The 21160-nt window shown below is 46.1% G+C and overlaps 1 protein-coding gene across 2 annotated transcripts in view; it reads right to left on the bottom strand.

Annotated features, from left to right (window-relative positions):
• The window catches only part of LOC143943337 (putative E3 ubiquitin-protein ligase MID2), a 534268-nt gene that overhangs the window by 497762 nt on the left and 15346 nt on the right, over positions 1–21160 (bottom strand). For both annotated transcript variants that reach the window (XM_077465137.1, XM_077465083.1), the window contains exon 2: positions 1634–2342. In XM_077465137.1, the coding sequence (XP_077321263.1) occupies positions 1634–2293 (660 nt within the window). In that variant the 5' untranslated portion in view covers positions 2294–2342. The remainder of the gene's footprint in view (positions 1–1633; positions 2343–21160) is intronic.

The raw sequence follows: 21160 nt of genomic DNA, 5'->3' as shown, positions 1-21160 counted from the left end.
AAGGCATCGAGGTCTACTTTTTTTTGTCTGTCTTTGTACCATTAAGGAAATTTCCTTTGACTTCGTGTCTAAGTGACACAACAGGAATTTAAAGGAAATCTCCCAAATTGAGGAGCATGCCCTCTCTTAGTTGTCTACAAAACTGATTTCCCATTGGAAGATTGTTCTCCTCACCTCTAGTTTAGGTGAGAACTATAAAATGTTGAATTTTCCCACATTTTCTTTCTGTGAGAAAATGGTCAGAAGAACAAACAGAGCATGGGTGAACCTCCCCAATAGGGACAATTTTTTTTTTAAATATTTGGCGATTTTAACCAGCTTTTTTTTTTTCTTTTGGGCCACCCAGCTACAAAAGATTCCTTTTCTGCCATTAACATGTAAGCCTGACCAACATAACCATTATCAGCCAAAAATAGGTGAAACTCCCTTCAAATTGTATTTCTGGTGTTTCCAGTGAAGGGTACTGTTAATACAACAACATACAAAGACATTTTAAACAATTTGACATTTTAAACTTTGTGGTAACAGTTTGGTGAAGACCCTTTTTAGTTTCAGCTTAACTGTGACCTGTGCAATGCCAACTCCATAAAGAGTTTAATGTGCAGGAACTCTTGTGGCCTTTACAGAGCCCTGATCTCATCCCTGCTGAACACATTTGGGATGACTTGGAGCTGCAATTGTGGAGTTCCAATTCATCCAAGGTCTTCTGGTCCAACATCAGTACCTGACCTCAACCCTACTGAACACCTTTTCAATTAACTGGAATGCCCATTGTGAGCAAGGTCTTCCCATCCAAAACCTCCAACATCAGGAGATCTCATTATCGGGCATGGTTTTAAAATTGGAAGTCCAACATGCTCACGTAGGTGTGATTGTTGGTCACCTGCAGATTTTTGGACAAATATTGGTTTAGAGTGCTTCACTCTAGATCGTAATCCCTTGGCAACATAAGTTAACCAAATAAATATTTTGTTGTAATTTGTTAATATGTATCAGCCTTTACATTTTTTTCAAACCAGTCACTCAGAGAGGCCACCTGATGTTCTCTGTGCCTACCAACTAATGTACATTAGGCACAAAAAAAGCTGAGCATCCACACGTATGTGGAACCGCCTACAAATTGTGTTTCTGGGATTTCCAGTGAAGTGTACTGTTAAAACTGCACCATACAAAGACATTTTAGACAATTGTACGTTTTCAACTTTGAGTTGACAGCTTTGTGAAGACCCTTCTCTGTTCCAGCTTGACTGTTTCCTTGTGCAAAGCCAACTTCATAAACAGTTTATGAGCTTGGCATGGAGGAACTTCGAGTAGACTTCAAAGGGTCCTGACCTTAACTCTACTGAACACCTTTGGGATGAACTGGAATGTCAATTATGAACCAGATCTTCTCATCCAACAACTCTAATATTAGGTCATCACATTAAAGGTCATGGTTTCACAATTGGCATTCCGATAAGCTCATATAGGTGTGATGGTCGGTCATCAATTTTTGGACAAATATTGAGAAGGGTGCTTCACTGTACATTGTAAATCCTTGGCAAGTCATGCTAACGAAGAAAGACAATCCTTGGCAACACAAGCTAAATAAAGAAGGACTTTGGTATAATTTGCTATGTGTATCGGCTCTTACCTTTAGTTTTTCAAACCGGTCACTCAAGGAAGCCACCTGATGTTCTCTGTGCCTACCAACTAATTTGCATAAGGCACAAATAAGTTGATCATCCGACGCACAGTACATGTTAACCTTCTCGTTTTCATGTTCTAGACAAACAAGTCCCCGAAAATGAGCATCCGGTATAGGTTCCACCAGACGATGACTTGTAAAAGGTTTCTTGTTTGGGTGGGTTGCGCGTAGGCAACGGTCACAGTAAGATACCTCACAAGTTATACATGTCTTCACGGCATCTCTAGGCGGTTCCACCTCACAGAACTGGCATGGAATCCTTTCAGTTGCCATGATCGGAACACTTTTGTAGATCTTGTCTCTGTGGTCTTCGCTGGGAGAGTTTGGTCTGCTTAGAGACGCCTTTTGAAAACGGTCAATGATGTTCTGTAGGGTGATGTTGCGTTTCAACCCTTCCAAGCCACGGTGGTTGAGTGATATGACATATCGGCAAGTCGGACACTGGAAGGCTGTGGCGGGTTCTACTAAATCACTCGAAGAATTTCCAGAAACCAGGATGCGATGGGCACAGCTAAAGCACAAGCTATGGGCACAAGGAAGTAGAAGGGGGTCCTCAAATAATTCCAGGCAAATTGGACATGTTAATTCTGACTCCAATGTTTCCATGTTTAGTTAAACCATTCAGATTTAGGAGATCTTGGTTTCTTCTGTTCACCTAGAACAAACATATATACGTATTAGACTTGTTGAATAAAACAAAATAGGCTCCCATTCACACTAGGCCTAAAGAACATTATTTTCAAAAAGTTTCAAAAAGTTTATCCAGCTGCCCCACAATAGGAATTCTTGAGGTAAGCATCCTCTTTCAGCTTTGCTCAGTTGTACCGGCTCCTCTCCTGTATTGAAATGGCTTACTCTGACTTCACTGCACACTGTGAGCTTCTCACAATGTGCATTAGAAGCTGCAGCAAGTCAGATAGAGCCTGCCCAATTTCTGGGCTGGAGGTTTATTCCCTACCTGTCTGACTGTCCTTGGTCCACTCCTTTCATGTTTTTGGATTTCGGCTGCATCAATCATGGAGGCTCAGCATCGCAAGTGGGCAGGGCTTCTTTTCCCAGAGAATAGGTGAAGAAACTCCCCTCTCCCAAGTCACCCCTTGTCTCCACCCCCTATCCACCCCCAAGCACCATCCCCTGTTTCCACCCCATACCCACAATAATAGATTCCCCCAGCAACAATAAGCCGATTGAAACAAAACACTGCCAAAAAACAGACCCACCCTAGGAACGATAGACCCCATCAGCAACAATAGATCTCCCAGCAGCTAGCATGAATAGGCCTTCCTGCAGCCAGCAACAATAGACCCCCCTCAACAATAGATTACTCCCAGTAACAACTGACCGCCAGCAACTATTGACCTCCCCTCAACAGCAACAACAGATCACCCAGCAGCCAGCATTAATAGACCCTCCAGCAGCCAGCAACATTAGACCCCCTCCCAGCAAACATTGACCCACTAGCAACATTAGATGGGGGGGATGTTATATTGCTAGTGGGTCAATTGTTGCTGGGGGGCAGAAACAATAGATCCCCCAGCAACTGGCATCATTGGATCCTTCAGCACACCCCACTAGCCCCTGTCACTGCATACATTCAGTGGTGGAGGTGGCGAAACTGCTTTTCCCTGTATTCCCACTGAAAAAAGCCCTGCATGTGGGCATTACCTATGGTGGTCTAAATGCATTCGTAGCATATGTAGCCTCCATGACTATGGCCTGACTAAGCCCTGTGGGTGGGGTGAAATGCATCAGGGGCGTGGCTTAGACAGAGCCAGGTTGAGGCTGCTATCAGCCGTGTGATAGATGGGCGTGCACGGTGTGTGGTGATTGGGTTACTTTCTTTGCCTATAAACTACATAAAGTCAGGACGGACTTCTTACCCAGCATGCACCCATGGCGGAATCCGTCGTACCTGGCTACAGAAGCCCGGGCGGAGACCCAAAGCTTTATTCAGGTTCAAATCAAATTTTTATATTTGCATAACTCCTCCCAAGAGCCAGCCCACTCATTACATCAGGGCTGAGGGCTCTTGAAGAGTACTAGATGCAGGGGGGGCTGCAATATTTTTAGGAAGTTATGTCCAGCACCCTGCCGGCCCCTCCCACCAACCATGATCTTCCTGCGTTGCACAGAGAAGAACAAAAAGTCCTAAGTGAGGACAACAGTGATGATGACCCATCCTACCCATCCTATCAGCCTTGATCTGAAGTCATTGCATAGAGAAACACATAGAAAAATTCCAGAAGTGTTCAGATAGTTAAATACATAAATAATTTTACTAACCATGGTACTGGTGAATAGACACAAGGGGGGAGATTTACTAAAACTGGTGCATACAATCACCTTCCCTGAAGAAGCCTGATATATGGGTGAAACATGTTGGGAATGCTATCCTTTTATGCTGTATCCACAAAAACTTGTTGATCTGTTCTTGCCAATTGTTGTGTTTTTTAGCAAATTTTTATTATTTTTTCTAAATAAAAAACATTCTTATACAATATAGTTACTATCTCTCAAACCATTTTGCACCTTAAAAATCCCATTCCTTCCTTCTATATATAGATTATATTGTCAAAGCTTAAAGAGGAGGTCCTCCGTCTTCATCTTCGCCGCTGCCATGTATCCCGGAGTGACTTCCGGGTCTCGCTGCTCCGGCGCTGTGATTCGCCGAAGCCGCGATGACGTCACTCCCGCGCATGCACATGGGAGCCGACACGAGTGGCATATCGCAGTGATCTGCAGCCTGTTCAGTGCGCCTGCGTGCCGCTGTCTATGGTGCATGTCTTTTTGTAAATATCTCCTAAATCGTATAGGTTTAGGAGATATTTCTTGGACCTACAGGTAAGCCTTAATCTAGGCCTTGGACCTACAGGTAAGCCTTAATCTAGGCTTACATGTAGGTCAAAGTGGTTTGTAAGGGTTTACAACCACTTTAAAGAGTCTGTAAAAAAAAAAAAAAAAAAAAGTCAGTAGTTCCAAATACATGACTTTTAATATAAGGATACTTACTGCGCTTTCTGAATGGGCCCGCCGTCTTCTGGGACCTGGGTGTGTCCAAGAAGGCGGCGGGTGGAAGAAGGAGGGGCTGGAAATGTCGCCGATCGAGCTTACCCAGAAATGGGAGGGGGTACCTGTCAAAAACAGGTACCTGCTCACCCCCAAAAAAGTGCCAAATGTGGTAGTGGGGGGGGGGGGGATCAAACAAGCAGAGCTTCCCCTTTTGGGTGGAGCTATGCTGTAATTAAACAATATGATTGGGTACTATGCACAGCTGCACCAGATTTTGTGTCCATCAAAGTTTCAAGGCAAAATTACATATTGTACTCAACCAATTGATGACCAATCGCACGCAGTTTCTGCAAAGCAGCATACCCATATGTCACTGCCTACTTCCAAGGTTTAGGGCGCACGCAACTAACGATTATTTTCATAATCGAATAGTTGGCCGATTATTGTTTCGATTAATCGATTAATCAGTTAATAACCTTAAAAAAAAAAGTGGGTCAAATTGACGTTCATTTTCAATCACAGTGACGGAAAAAATTTAGAAATAATAGAAAACTTCTTAGTCAAAGGACTTTTCAGACAGTGTATGTGGTTTTCGTTCAGATATTACATTCATTTTAAAAACAAGTGAAAATTTCAAACAAAATTCTCTCATTCAGCGAATGTACAAAGATTTTTTTGTCTGAATATTCTCATCTGAAAATTTATCCATCTGACCAGCATAAGGCCCGGTACACACCTATGCAGTTTGCTTTTGATCTGTTTCTGCAGTGCCTTTTGCTGTAGTTTTCATTTTTGTGCACGTGATTTTACTGCAATTTGCATTTTTGCTTTTTTTTGGGCATATTATAAACACAAATTGCTGCACAAACGCATTACATGCTTTTCTGCAGCTTCTCCATTGAAGTATATTGAACCAATAAAGCACCATTTTGCGTTAAAAGTCCTGACCCTTTCAGATGTGAACGTGTCCCATAGGAAATCATGTAAATGAACTGTAGTGCATTTCTGCAAAAAGCACCAATAAACACATAGTTGTGAACCAGATCAAACATGTTTAATAACATAATGGGGTTAAAAAAAAAAAAAAAACTAAAATTAGCCCTTTATAGTAGAAAAGCAGATAATCACTACTGTAAGGGTTTTTTTTTTACTGTAGAACAGTGAAAGTAATATTTACAGTAGCGATTATTTGCTCTTTTCGTACTATAAAGGGCTCCTCTTAGTTTTTTAACCCATTATGTTACTGGCCGATTAATCGATTATGAAAATAGTAATCGATTAATTTCATAATCGATTAGTTGTCGATTAATCGATTAGTTGTTTCAGCCCTAATCCGCACCACCCCTCCGGGCCGGCTGTCACTAAGTCCCAGTCAACGATTCACAGCTGGGACGTGCTGATCGGCTGTGTCTAATCAGTACTCAGAGCTTGTGTTGACGTTCAACACAGAGCTCTGTATACTGTACAGTGAATGATCTCTGCAAAGCAGGGATGAGAAACTTAGGGCTCAACTAAAAAAAAAAAAAAGCAGCATATAATACACACATTAAACCTCTTGATCGCCCTAGATGTTAACCCCTTACTAGCCAGTGTCATTAGTACAGGGACACTGATCACTGTATTAGTGTCACTGGTAATGTTAGTACATCAGTTCCACCCCAGTGTCAGTTAGTCCGCCGCACTATTCCAGTTTCATTATCGTTAATCTACACCATTTGTAGCATAAAAATAAAAAAAATGACAGTATACACTGTCTCACAAAAATGAGTACACACCTCACTTTTTGTAAATATTTTATTCTATCTTCTCATGTGACAACACTGAAGAAATTACACTTTGCTACAATGTAAAGTAGTGACTGTACAGTATAATGCCCTGTACACGCGGTCAGGCTTTACGACGGAAAATGTGCGATTGGATCGCGTTGTCGGAAAATCCGATCGCGTGTGGGCTCCAGACTTTTTCCCTCTGAATTTCCGGCACACAAAGTTAGAGAGCTGGATCTAAAATTTTCCAACAACAAAATCCAATCGTGTGTAGACAATCCCGATGGACAAAGTGCCACACATGCTCAGAATAAATTACGTGGACGAAAGCTATTGGCTACTGGCCCGTTTATAGTCCCGTCGTACATGTTCTACGTCACCGCTTTCAGAACGATCAGATTTTCCGACAACTTTGTGCGACCGCGTGTATGCTAAACAGGTTTGGCCCAAAATCCGACGGATTTTGTCACTGGAAAGTCCAACCGTGTGTACAGGGCATAACAGTGTAAATGTGCTGTCCCCCTCAAAATTACTCAACACAATCCATTAATGTCTAAAGCGCCAGGAACAAAAGTGAGTACACTTCTAAGTGAAAATCTCCAAATTGGGGTTCCAAAGTGTCAATATTTTGTGGCCACCATTATTTTCGAGCACTGCCTTAACCCTCTTGGGCATGGAGTTCACCAGAGCCTCACAGGTTGCAACTGGCCAAATCCCAATAAAATACATTTACATGTTTGGTTGTAACATGACAAGATGTGGGAAATGTCAAGGGATGTAAATACTTTTTCAAGGCACTGTGATACACCCTGTTTTGGGATATACTTTGTACATATATCATGTCTGGAGGTTTTACAACCACTTTAAATGCTCAGAAGATCGTGTCTATATAATCTTACCCAGAAGCAGTTTAGTGGAACTTGTGCCACCTTCACAAAGCTGCAATTTTTTTCTGGCATTTCCATGTTGGTATATTTCCATTCATTCTTACATGAACTTGCTGGAAACTTTCCCAAAATTTCATTACGCGGTGTCAGAATAGAACACGTTGTACATCAATATTTAAGGACAGAAAAGAGGAAAGAAAAGGAAATGTCCTTATATCTGATCCATTCTTCATGAAAGCTACTGGACCCTGAAGTGTCCACACCTACCTAGGACACTTAGATGGGTTGTTGGGGTAAATTGTGCCATTTTTCCAAAAGTGTAGGTCTCATGAAAATGTAATTGAAAGCATTCAACTGCCAAAAGAGTAACTTGACTTTTGTTTAGGAAAAAACATTCCCCTCTGTGATCTCTGTACATTGCGGGGATTGTAACAACCCTTGCTGCAGATTCCTACCAGAGTACTCAGGGCCCCCTTTAATATTGATCGGACCCTGGGAAAATAATTTTCTTGCCCACCTCCCCCCCCATCACTACACAGGTCCCCTCCCCTATCATTACACAGAAAACCTACCCTCATACTACCCCCTATTATTACACAGACCCCCCCCCCTATCATTACATAGAACACCTACCTCCATACTACCCCCCATCATTACACAGGACCCCTTCCCCATACAAGCCCCAACATTACACAGGACCCCCTCTCCCATTATTACGCAAGTCCCCCTCCCTTATCATTACATAGAACACCTACCTTCATACTACCCCCTATTATTACACAGACCCCCCACCCCCATCATTACATAGAACACCTACCCCCATACTACCCCCATCATTACACAGGACCCCCTTCCCATACTACCCCCATCATTACACAGGACCCTCTCCCCATACAACCCCCATCATTACACAAGACCCCCTCCCCTATCATTACATAGAACACCTACCCCTATACTACCCCCTATTACACAGGACCTCCTCTCCCCATACTAACGCCCATCATTACACAGGACCCTCTCCCCATACTACCCCCATCATTACACAGGAGCCCTCCCCATATTACCCCCATCATTACACAGGACCCTCTCCCCTATCATTACATAAAACCCCTACCCCCATCATGACACAAGACCCCCCCTATCATTACATAGAACACCTACCCCCTACTACGCCCATACTACCTCCATCATTACACAGGACCCCCTCCCCATTCTAACCCTATCATTACACAGACCCCCTCCCCATATTACCCCCATCATTACACAGGACCCCCTCCCCTATCATTAAAAGAACACCTACCCCCATCACTATATAAGACCCCCTCCCCTATCATTACATAGAACACCTACCCCAATACTACCCACATCATTACACAGGACCCCCTTCCCATACTACCCCCATCATTACACAGGACCCCCTCCCCCATACTACCCCCATCATTAAACAGGACCCCCTCCCCATACTACCCCCATCATTACACAAAGCCCCTCCCCCATCATTACACAAAGCCCCCTCCCCATCATGACACAAGACCTCCTCCCCTATCATTACATAGAACACCTACCCCCATACTACCCCCATCATTACACAGGACTCCCTTCCCATACTACCCCTATCATAGCACAGGACTCCCTTCTCATCCTACCCCCATCATTACACAGGTCCCCCGCCCCATACTAGCCCCATCATTACACAGGACCCGCGCCCCATACTAGCCCCATCATTACACAGGACCCCCACCCCATACTAGCCCCATCATTACACAGGACCCCCACCCCATACTAGCCCCATCATTACACAGGACCCCCACCCCATACTAGCCCCATCATTACACAGGACCCCCACTCCATACTACCCACATCATTACACAAGACCCCCTCCCCTATCATTACATAGAACACCTACCCCTATAATTACACAGGACCCCTCTCCCATACTAACCCTCATCATTACGCAGGAACCCCTCCCCCATCAGTACTAACCCCCATCATTACACAGGATCCCCTCCCCTATACTACCCCCATCATTACACAAGGTGTTCTTCCCTCCTAACACAGACCCTGAATTGCCCCCCCTCCCTACAATCAGCGGTCTCACCTTGTTAGTGTCCACAGGATGTCAGGTGAATACCAGGCACACCCCACCAAACCCTCCAACAAAGAATTTCTTTAGCGGCCCAATAATCTTCTGCTTTTTTGGACATGGTGAGGGAGAGGGGTCAGCCTGAATGTGCCTGGGAGACTGACAGACACTCTCCCTGGACAAAGTTCATTTTACCAAGCTTGCCAATCACCACACAGGCTGCAGACACAATACCCAACCAATTACCAGTGCCCCCCCCAAACATTCAATTCCGCCCTCCTCTCCTGAGTGATAGCCAAATCAATTTATCAACTATTCGCAGGCAGTGTGGGCTCAAGGGGCAGCTGCTTTGGGGCCCACAATATGACTGGGCCCGGGGCAGCTGTCCCCTTTGCCCTGCATTAAAGATGGCCCTGAGAGCCCCTCCCTCCACACTCCGGTCATCTCCGCCGGTAACGGCGGAGATGATCGCGTCCGTTCCCCTGTGAGGCTGGATGCCAGTGAGGGAATGATGCCGCCCCCCCCCCCCCCCCTCACAGCTCCATACCATTAGACGACTCAAGCGACGTCACTTCCGTCCAATGGTCTTAAAGGGGAATTTTTAATTGCATGTTAGTGTAAATATCAGATGTGAGGTCTTTTTAACCCCAGATCTCATATTTAAGAGGTCCTGTCATGCTTTTTTTTCTATTACAAGGGATGTTTACATTTCTTGTAATAGGAATAAAAGTGACCCCAAATATATATATATATATATATATATATATATATATATATATATATATATATATATATATATATATTTTTTTTTTTTTTAAAAAGGACAGTGTAGAAATAAAAAGTAAAATAAATAAAAATAATAATTAAAATTTATAGTGTCCCGCCGAACTCGCGTGCAGAAGCGAACGCATGCGTAAGTCGAGTCTGCATATGAAAACGGTGTTCAAACAAACATGTGAGATACCACCGCAATTGTTAGAGTGAGAGCAATGATTCCAGCAGTGGACCTTCTCTGTAACTCAAAGCTGGCAACCTGTAGAAATTTAGAAATGTTGCCTATGGAGATTTTTAAGGGTCAACGTTTATCTCCATTGCCATTTCCACGAGCGGGCGCAATTTTGAAGCGTGAAAAATTGGGCAAACTTTACTGTTTTCTTATTTTTCACATTCATTTGTTTAATTTGGATGACAGGATGCAAAAGTTTGGGCCTTTTTTTTAATGTTGGAAGCATCTAAAATAATGTAACAACATAGTGAATGATCTGAATTTTCCCGATTCTAGTGAATATAGCATGAATAAAAAAAAAAATGCACTACATACCGTATATACTCGAGTATAAGCCGAGATTTCAGCCCCTTTTTTAGGGCTGAAAGTGCCCCCCTCGGCTTATACTCGAGTCACCGCCGTCTGTCTACACGATCAGCGTGTCGTGCAGACAGACGGCGGCCATTCCATTATTAAAAGCCGCGCCTCCCTGTCTGTGATAGGCGGGAACACTCAATTTCCTAGCAGTCAGTGGTCCGCCTATCACGGACATCCGCTCATCCTCATACTATGGACGAGGATGAGAGGATGTCCGTGATAGGCGGAACACTGACTGCTGGGAAATTGAGTGTCCGCCTATCACAGAGGCGCGGCTTTTGAACAGTGGACTGGGCCGCCGTCTGTCACAGACGAGAAGAGGTGCGGCGATCCTGGCATGTTTTTACATGCAGATCGCTGCAGAAGGACAAAGGCACAGGACAAAAGCACAGGACAAAGGCACAGGGACAAAGGCACAGGACAAAGGCACAGGACAAAGGCACAGGGATGGACGGACACACACACACGGGATGGACGGACACACACACAGGGATGGATGGACGGACACACACACAGGGATGGACGGACACACACACAGGGATGGGGGCACCACACAGGGATGGACAGGCATGTCTCACCTCGGCTTATACACGAGTCAATACGTTTTTCCCATTTTTTTTTGTGGTAAATTAGGGGCCTCGGCTTATATTCGGATCGACCTAACTCGAGTTATACGGTATTACATAGGAAATGGAAACATATTGCAATAAAAAGTTACAGCAAGTGTAAAAGTGAAATACAGGCTCTCCTCACTTAATGACCAGGTTCCGTTCCAACAACAAGGTTGTTAAACAAAATTGGTCGTTAAACGAGGAGCAATAAGTAATCAATATTTTTTTTTTTTTTTTTTTACAAAATAGATTTTATTTGTTTTTTTCAGTTTTTTTCAGTGATACATTTATAAAGTCATAACGTAGTACACTTATATATTTATAGAAAGACTGTCACATTATATATGTTCTAATTTAAGCAATATTTATACTTTGGTAGATGTACATATACATATGGCATTAAGTTGGACATTTGCATAACTAAAGAAGGGTGAGGATGTAGTACTTAACAACTAAAGTGGAAGGAGGAAGGGAGGCATTCTGAAGGTTATGCATAGTGCGGTACTTATATTACTTGTATGCTGTGATTGGTATGTGTGTGACCTGCACACCATACTTTAGTATGTTACTACAGTTGTCTTACAAAAGGGTAGGGAAGTGGGGTTGGGTACCTGTGGCTGTGTGGTAGCAGGTTTGGTTTGTAGACAAGGCTACTAGAGACTGGATGTTAGTGGAGGGGTTCTATTTGTGTAGTTAACTTTCGTGCACATGTAATATTGGGGCGTGTATGAAAGGATTTCCTTAGTTGTGAGATAATGTGTCTATTATAATGTCATTATGTGCTATGTCCGGGGGTATCTTGCTACCTGAGCGTAATCGTGTATTTTGTGGACACTGGTCTGTCTGGGTCTCTGCTTTAGCTGTGCATTACTGTTTTCTTATTTTTCAATTTAACAAAAGTTTTTTTTTCCAAAAAAATTGCGCTTGTAAGACCACTGCGCAAATACGGTGACAGAAAGTATTGAAACAACCACCATTTTATTTTCTAGGGTGTCTGAAAAAAATATATAATGTTTAGGGATTCTAAGTAATTTTCTAGCAAAATAAAATGATTTTAACTTGTAAACACCAAGTCTGAAAAATAGACTTGGTCCTTAGCTAGTTAAAGATGAACTGTCCATCCAGTCCCTGTGTACAAAGCCAACATCACAAAGACATGGCTTTATCAGTTTAGTGTGGAGCAACTTGAGTGTCCTGCAGAGAGCCCGGACCTCAAGTCTACTGAACACCTTTGGGATCGGGTCATCTCATCCAAAATCAATACCTGACCTTAACCCAACTGAACACCACTGGGATCAGGCTCTCTCATCCAACATCAGTACCTGACTTGAGCCCTACTGAACAACTTAAGGATCGGGTCTTCTCATGCAACATTGGGTACCTGACCTCAATCCTACTGAACACCTTTGGGATCGGATCATCTCATCTAACATCAATACCTGACCTCAACCCAACTGAACACCTCCAGGATCAGGCCCTCTCATCCAACATCAGTACCTGACTTGAGCCCTACTGAACAACTTAAGGATTGGGCCTTCTCATGCAACATTGGGTACTTGACCTCAACCCTCCTGAACACTTTTGGGATCAGGTCATCGTATCCAAACCTCCATGATACCTGACCTCCATAATACTGCAAAAATAAACAAATAAATTATAGCCACAAAGGGGGGGGCAACTCCACACTGTTGGCCATGGTTTTGGAATAGGATGTCTACAAAGCTCATATAGGTCTGACAGTCACCTGTCCACAAACATTTGGCTATATAGTTTATATGAATGCTCTCTTGACTGAATTTTCACAAATTCCCCTAGACGCCATCGAAAATCTTGTGAAAAGTTCCAGAAAAACAAAGGATCCTTAGGCCACAAAAGAGGTTAACCCTATACCTAAGCTCAAATAGGTGTTTATGTCAAGTGTCTACAATGTTCCATCCTATATAGAGAAGTTACATCTACAGTGAAATGACAGCACACTGCAGCACTATTGGACCTGCAGCAAACCTCAGCCAAAGATGCAACATTGGTTAACACATGCAATTCTAAGCTCCATCAGCGAAGGTCACTTCAGGATACATATGTTGTTTGGAGCCCAAACAACTTGGACTCCATGATCCAGACCTGCATATTTCTCTGTTCCTTTGAAATCATGCTGAAGTACCAAAGCTTCTTTGATCTGATATCACTGCTTGTGTCATGCATCAGCAATAAAAGAAGCACAGTACACCAGCATGGAGTATGAAAGACATGCTGACCATTTCTCATAAGGAAAAGCAATCGTCTAATTACAGAAAATATCTAGTCTACTTGAAAAGCAGACTTCTTTTGTTAAAGTCACAAAAAAATTAAATAAAAGAAAAAACAATTTTTTTCCAAACTATGGCACCTAAGGCACTGTCCCAGCTTACTAGTAGAGCAGTAGAGAGAAAAAAAATGGAAGTTATTTCCCCAAATAAAAATGCTATTGGATAATAAGAGGATTTGAGAAACTGTAGTCAGTGAGAAGGACACAATTACCCTCTGTGACCACGAGAAAGAAAAATACCCCTTGCCACAAGATCGGTAAATGTTCTTTAAGCACCAGCAATATGCATCTGTGTGTGTTGCTAGTTCTGAGGCCTGGTGATAAAGTACAAAATTAAAGTTGTTGTTAAGTTTAAATGATGCACACTGACATTGCTAAACTTGGTCTGGTCACCCATGCTTCAAAAAACTTCTGAACGCAAGCATAAAAGCTTATGCTTGTGTTCAGAAGTTTTTTGAAGCATGGCTGCTGGCCGCCTAAGCTTCAATGACCTCTGGCTGCCCAAGATTAAAAAAAAAAAAAAAAAAAAAAAAAAAAAAACTCTCTGGTTGCTCAAGCTTCAAAAAACCCCTGGTCACCCAAGCTTTAAATGACCTCTGGTCGCCTAAATGTCAATGACCTCTGGTCGCCTAAATGTCAATGACCTCTGGTCGCCTAAATGTCAATGACCTCTGGTCGCCTAAATGTCAATGACCTCTGGTCGCCTAAATGTCAATGACCTCTGGTCGCCTAAATGTCAATGACCTCTGGTCGCCTAAATGTCAATGACCTCTGGTCGCCTAAATGTCAATGACCTCTGGTCGCCTAAATGTCAATGACCTCTGGTCGCCTAAATGTCAATGACCTCTGGTCGCCTAAATGTCAATGACCTCTGGTCGCCTAAATGTCAATGACCTCTGGTCGCCTAAATGTCAATGACCTCTGGTCGCCTAAATGTCAATGACCTCTGGTCGCCTAAATGTCAATGACCTCTGGTCGCCTAAATGTCAATGACCTCTGGTCGCCTAAATGTCAATGACCTCTGGTCGCCTAAATGTCAATGACCTCTGGTCGCCTAAATGTCAATGACCTCTGGTCGCCTAAATGTCAATGACCTCTGGTCGCCTAAATGTCAATGACCTCTGGTCGCCTAAATGTCAATGACCTCTGGTCGCCTAAATGTCAATGACCTCTGGTCGCCTAAATGTCAATGACCTCTGGTCGCCTAAATGTCAATGACCTCTGGTCGCCTAAATGTCAATGACCTCTGGTCGCCTAAATGTCAATGACCTCTGGTCGCCTAAATGTCAATGACCTCTGGTCGCCTAAATGTCAATGACCTCTGGTCGCCTAAATGTCAATGACCTCTGGTCGCCTAAATGTCAATGACCTCTGGTCGCCTAAATGTCAATGACCTCTGGTCGCCTAAATGTCAATGACCTCTGGTCGCCTAAATGTCAGTGACCTCTGGTCGCCTAAATGTCAGTGACCTCTGGTCGCCTAAATGCCAATGACCTCTGGTCGCCTAAATGCCAATGACCTCTGGTCGCCTAAATGTCAATGACCTCTGGTCACCTGAGCTTCAAAGACCTCTGGTCACCTGAGCTTCAAAGACCTCTGGTCACCTGAGCTTCAAAGACCTCTGGTCACCTGAGCTTCAAAGACCTCTGGTCACCTGAGCTTCAAAGACCTCTGGTCACCTGAGCTTCAAAGACCTCTGGTCACCTGAGCTTCAAAGACTTCTGGTCACAAGAGGGTTTGGATGGTTTTTAGAGGGCACTGTGGGCTTTATGCCTCATGCACACTGGGTGTTCGCCCAGCACTTCTGAACTCCTTTTCTCCTAGGAGAAAAGCAGGGTAAAGAATATGCCTGAAACCACATTTTGCCAACTCATTTTGACACATCAAGCGTTCATGCATTCATTTATTCCACTGGATATAATGTTATTTTTTTTTGGCCACTGAAATTAATGAACACTCAAGAGGTAAACACGCCTTGTGTTTAGGCGCATCAGGTGTTTTTTTCTGCCGAACTGCTCCTCTCCCAAACCCGCAAGTGATTATATTCAATTACATGGACACAGACAGTTTATAGAGGCAGACAAAAAACAAATAAAAAAAACTTAAAAGCAAAAAATAAACACATTCTTGCAATGCACAGAAGTGAAGCCACCCATACCTTTTTGTATATAAACACACATTTAAGTAGACTTCAATGCTACATTTTCTTTTTACTGTCTTTACACCAACTATGTAACTACAGTGCTTTGAAAAAGTATTCCTATCCCTTGAAATTTCCCACATTTTGTCAAGTTACAACCAAAAACGTAAATGTATTTTATTGGGATTTTATGTGATAGACCAACACAAAGTGGCACATAATTGTGAAGTGGATGGAAAATGATAAATGTATAAACCCTGGAGTTTAGGCAGGTTTGCGCCTCAAAAATATACTTGCCAGGAGTGGTTATCCTGGTTGATTAGAGATCCATTGATTTCTCCCTAAGTTTGGCCTTGTTGCACTTTTCTCTTCTACCACTAGGTGGCTAGGTGTTTGGTGGTACTAGATATGAGAATAGGGTGCCCACGTGTCCCGGATTGCCCAGGATTGTCCCTGATTTCACACTTTTGTCCCGTGTCCCGGGCACCTTCATTCAGGGACAATACAGTGTCCCGGAATGAAACAAAACACAGTCTGCTCCGCTGAGTCCGCTCCCTCTCTCTGTCTGCCGCCGCGGCGCCGCTACACACACAGTCAGTATCAGTGTCACACTACACAGCGCACAGCGCACAGGAGGATGACTCATGCTGGCAGTCTGGTTGCTAGGCTAGGGGCCGCCCCGCATCTAGCAACCAGTGACGTCAGCCTGAGGGGCGGGGTGAGAAGGAGCTGGTGGCACTGGCAGTGAGTGTGGGCAATGCAACCCCCCCGCAGGCCCCGCACAGTAACGTACCGGTCCCCAGCCCAGCCAGAGTGACGCCACTGACGACACAGGGCGCCACTGACGTCTGGTCTCCAGACTCCAGGGCAGGCCAGTCAGCAGCTTCAGTCTCGTGTGTGTCCTACTCCTCTCACTGCCTGTGCTCTCACTGAGATTCCTCCTCAGATTCCTCCTCCAGAGCCCAGGCTCCTCCCGCCCACGAGGTCCTGCAGTTAAAATACAGACACTGACAAACTTCCAGGAGTCCAGGTTAGTGTACAATTCTGCTGCTGTCCCCCTCCCCCTCCATTCTGCTGCTGACTGTCCCCCTCCATTCTTTCTGCTGCTGTCCCCCTCCATTCTTCCTCTGTGTCCCCCTCTTTTCTGTTGCTGTCCCCCTCCCTTCTTCCTCTGTGTCCCCCTCTTTTCTGTTGCTGTCCCCCTCCCTTCTTCCTCTGTGTCCCCCTCTTTTCTGTTGCTGTCCCCCTCCCTTCTTCCTCTGTGTCCCCCTCTTTTCTGTTGCTGTCCCCCTCCCTTCTTCCTCTGTGTCCCCCTCTTTTCTGTTGCTGTCCCCCTCCGTTGTCTCTCAGTGTCCCCCTCCGTTGTCTCTCAGTGTCCCCCTCCGTTGTCTCTCAGTGTCCCCCTCCGTTGTCTCTCAGTGTCCCCCTCCGTTGTCTCTCAGTGTCCCCCTCCGTTGTCTCTCAGTGTCCCCTCCGTTGTCTCTCAGTGTCCCCCTCCGTTGTCTCTCAGTGTCCCCCTCCGTTGTCTCTCAGTGTCCCCCTCCGTTGTCTCTCAGTGTCCCCCTCCGTTGTCTCTCAGTGTCCCCCTCCGTTGTCTCTCAGTGTCCCCCTCCGTTGTCTCTCAGTGTCCCCCTCCGTTGTCTCTCAGTGTCCCCCTCCGTTGTCTCTCAGTGTCCCCCTCCGTTGTCTCTCAGTGTCCCCCTCCGTTGTCTCTCAGTGTCCCCCTCCGTTGTCTCTCAGTGTCCCCCTCCGTTGTCTCTCAGTGTCCCCCTCCGTTGTCTCTCAGTGTCCCCCTCCGTTGTCTCTCAGTGTCCCCCTCCGTTGTCTCTCAGTGTCCCCCTCCGTTGTCTCTCAGTGTCCCCCTCCGTTGTCTCTCAGTGTCCCCCTCCGTTGTCTCTCAGTGTCCCCCTCCGTTGTCTCTCAGTGTCCCCCTCCGTTGTCTCTCAGTGTCCCCCTCCGTTGTCTCTCAGTGTCCCCCTCCGTTGTCTCTCAGTGTCCCCCTCCGTTGTCTCTCAGTGTCCCCCTCCGTTGTCTCTCAGTGTCCCCCTCCGTTGTCTCTCAGTGTCCCCCTCCGTTGTCTCTCAGTGTCCCCCTCCGTTGTCTCTCAGTGTCCCCCTCCGTTGTCTCTCAGTGTCCCCCTCCGTTGTCTCTCAGTGTCCCCCTCCGTTGTCTCTCAGTGTCCCCCTCCGTTGTCTCTCAGTGTCCCCCTCCGTTGTCTCTCAGTGTCCCCCTCCGTTGTCTCTCAGTGTCCCCCTCCGTTGTTTCTCAGTGTCCCCCTCCGTTGTTTCTCAGTGTCCCCCTCCGTTCTGCTGCTGTCCCCCCCCCGTTCTTCCTCCGTCTCCCCCCCCCGATCTTCCTCCATGCCCCCCTCTGTTTTTCCTCCGTGTCCCCCTCTGTTCTGCTGCTGTTCCCCTCCATTCTTCCTCCGTGTCCCCCTCCGTTCTTCCTCCGTGTCCCCCTCCGTTCTTCCTCCGTGTCCCCCTCTGTTCTGCTGCTGTTCCCCTCCATTCTTCCTTCCTGTCCCCCTCCGTTCTTCCTCCGTGTCCCCCTCCGTTCTGCCTACGTGTCCCCCTATGTTCTGCTGCTGTTCCCCTCTGTTCTGCTGCTGTCCCCCTCTGTTCTTTCTCCGTGTCCCCCTCTGTTCTTTCTCCGTGTCCCCCTCTGTTCTTCCTCCGTGTCCCCCTCTGTTCTTCCTCTGTGTCCCCCTCTGTTCTTCCTCTGTGTCCCCCTCTGTTCTTCCTCTGTGTCCCCCTCTATTCTTCCTCTGTGTCCCCCTCTATTCTTCCTCTGTGTCCCCCTCTATTCTTCCTCTGTGTCCCCCTCTATTCTTCCTCTGTGTCCCCCTCTATTCTTCCTCTGTGTCCCCCTCTATTCTTCCTCTGTGTCCCCCTCTATTCTTCCTCCATGTCCCCCTCTATTCTTTCTCCGTGTCCCCCTCTGTTCTGCTGCTGTTCCCCTCTGTTCTGCTGCTGTCCCCCTCCGTGTCCCCCTCTGTACTTCCTCCATGTGCCCCTCTGTTCTGCTGCTGTTCCCCTCTGTTCTGCTGCTGTCCCCCTCTGTTCTTCCTCCGTGTCCCCCTATGTTCTGCTGGTGTCCCCCTCCGTTCTTCCTTGTCCCCCTCTGTTCTTCTGTGCCCCCATACTTTATTTTTTCCTTATTTAAAAACTCTTACAGAAAACATCTAACATAAATAAAATGTATTTTTAATCCCCACCAGACAGAGCCAGACTTACTGCTGGTAAGGATACAGCCTGTGCCCAGTCAGTGCCAGTCCTGGGGCCGCCGCCGACTACTCCCGCAGCCGTTGCAGTGCATTGCCAGCAGCGCCGAGGTCCGTGAGTTTGCCTCCCGCCAGACATTGACAAACTTCCAGGTTAGTGATACACTTTGTTACAGTGAGCATACTCCCCCTCCATTATGCTGCTGTCCCCCACTATCTCTCCGTTCTGCTGCTGTCCTCCTCCAGTTTTCCTCTGTGTCCCCCTCCATTCTTCTGCTGTCCCCCTCCAGTTTTCCTCCGTGGCCCCCTCCGTTCTGCTGCTGTCTCCCTCCAGTTTTCCTCCCTGTCCCCCTCTGTTCTGCTACTGCCTCCCCTCCAGTGTTCCTCCATGTCCCCCTCCGTTCTGCTGCTGTCCCCCTCCGTTCGGCTGCCCCCTCCACTCTTCCTCCACTTTCAGTGTCACTTACAACTCCTCCTCTGTTCCTCTTTCTGTTGGGGTACCCCAAGGCTCCGTCCTTGGGCCTCTCCTATTCTCTCTTTATACCTCTTCCCTGTGTCAGTTGATAACCTCATATGGCTTCCAATACCACCTATATGCCGATGACACACAGATCTCTCTCCCCTCTTCAACTAACCTCCTCGATCTCCTCATGGATCTTAAACTTACTGAATGACATATTGGTATAGATGTCACAGTCACACCACTTCCTCAAACTCAGTCTTACTAAAACGGAGCTAGTTACATTTCCTCTTTCCCAGTCCCCCCCCCCCCCCCCATGATTTTATCAACAGCACAACCATTAGTCCCTCCACACATGCCAGGGTGCTGGGTGTCATCCTTGACTCTGACCTCTCCTTCAGCCCCCACATCAGTGTTGCCAACCGTCAGTATTTAGTGGCAGCCAATAAAAAACAGACAATTTTCTCCTGCAAGTAAATGTAAAAAAAATGCCAGAAAAAGTAAAAGGTTGCCAGTAAAAAATATGGCTGTGACGCTCGGCTTGGTCCAGAGCCGGTTGAGACCATCTGAGTGCCTTCTACAGTGTGATCGGGCAGCTCAGGCGGTGCAATGGAGCCAAGCAGAGCAGCCAAAGCCTTGTGATGCAGTGAACTTGCCAGAGTAAGTGATGTACAAAGTACACCGTTGTCACTAAGTGACTTAGTTAAAGCAGGTGTACATTGCATACCTGTCTAAACTGGTTACCACTGTTTGCCAATTTTTTGGGGAAAAAAAAGCAAAAAAGGTATCAAAAACCATCTTTTTTGGGCGGGTGCGGGGTTGTCCCTGAATGGCAGTTTGGAAATGTGGTCACCCTATATGAGAAGGGCAACACAAGGTCAGGTTATGGGCCTGTGGGGTGTCTCAGCCAATTGGCAGGGGTTTTCTTGAATCTTTTGGCCTGCTGGGAGAGCCTATATATTCGGGTGAGGTCAGGTGATCTGTGCCACATGGACACCTGTCTGGGTGGTCATGTGTTGTAATGCCCAGGCTGCTAGGGCAAAGATTGGGCCTATCCTGGGCACATTTGGCTGCTCGGCTGTCTGAAGGCCTATCCAGAAGCAGGAGAACAGCACAGGGTTGGGGCTGCGGCTTGTAGTCCAACCAGAAATTAGTGTTCTGCCGGCCAGAGAACCTGTCATGATCGGAGGTAGAGGGGAAGCTGTTGACAGTAAGGGACCATCTGCCTAATTACCAGGGACCACAGTCACCACCCCACTGACCTGTTTGGTCCCTGACTTGACACACAAGGCTGCTCTGCAAACCTCGCCTCCATTGCCTGGGTCCCTTTCTTCATACCCACTGAAGCTTCCTGATTCTTCACCCTCCCCAGTTGGTGAGAATGCTGCTCCATTACTTTCTTCAGAAGAAAGTAATGGAGCAGCATTCTCACCAACTGGGGAGGGTGAAGAATCAGGAAGCTTCAGTGGGTATCAAGAAAGGGACCCAGGCAATGGAGGCGAGGTTTGCAGAGCAGCCTTGTGTGTCAAGTCAGGGACCAAACAGGTCAGTGGGGTGAAGCTTGAGAGGTATCTTGAGTGCAAAGTTGGAACCCAGCGGGGAAGTGGGGGTGACGCTTGAGGAAGACCA

Source organism: Lithobates pipiens, unplaced genomic scaffold, assembly GCF_037356315.1.
Source record: "Lithobates pipiens isolate NorthernLeopardFrog02 unplaced genomic scaffold, aLitPip1_a1.2 Scaffold_1, whole genome shotgun sequence".
In the NCBI taxonomy this organism is placed as follows: Eukaryota; Metazoa; Chordata; class Amphibia; order Anura; family Ranidae; genus Lithobates; species Lithobates pipiens.
Note: the sequence above shows the minus strand (reverse complement) of the source record. Positions and strands in the feature narration are given on the sequence as shown.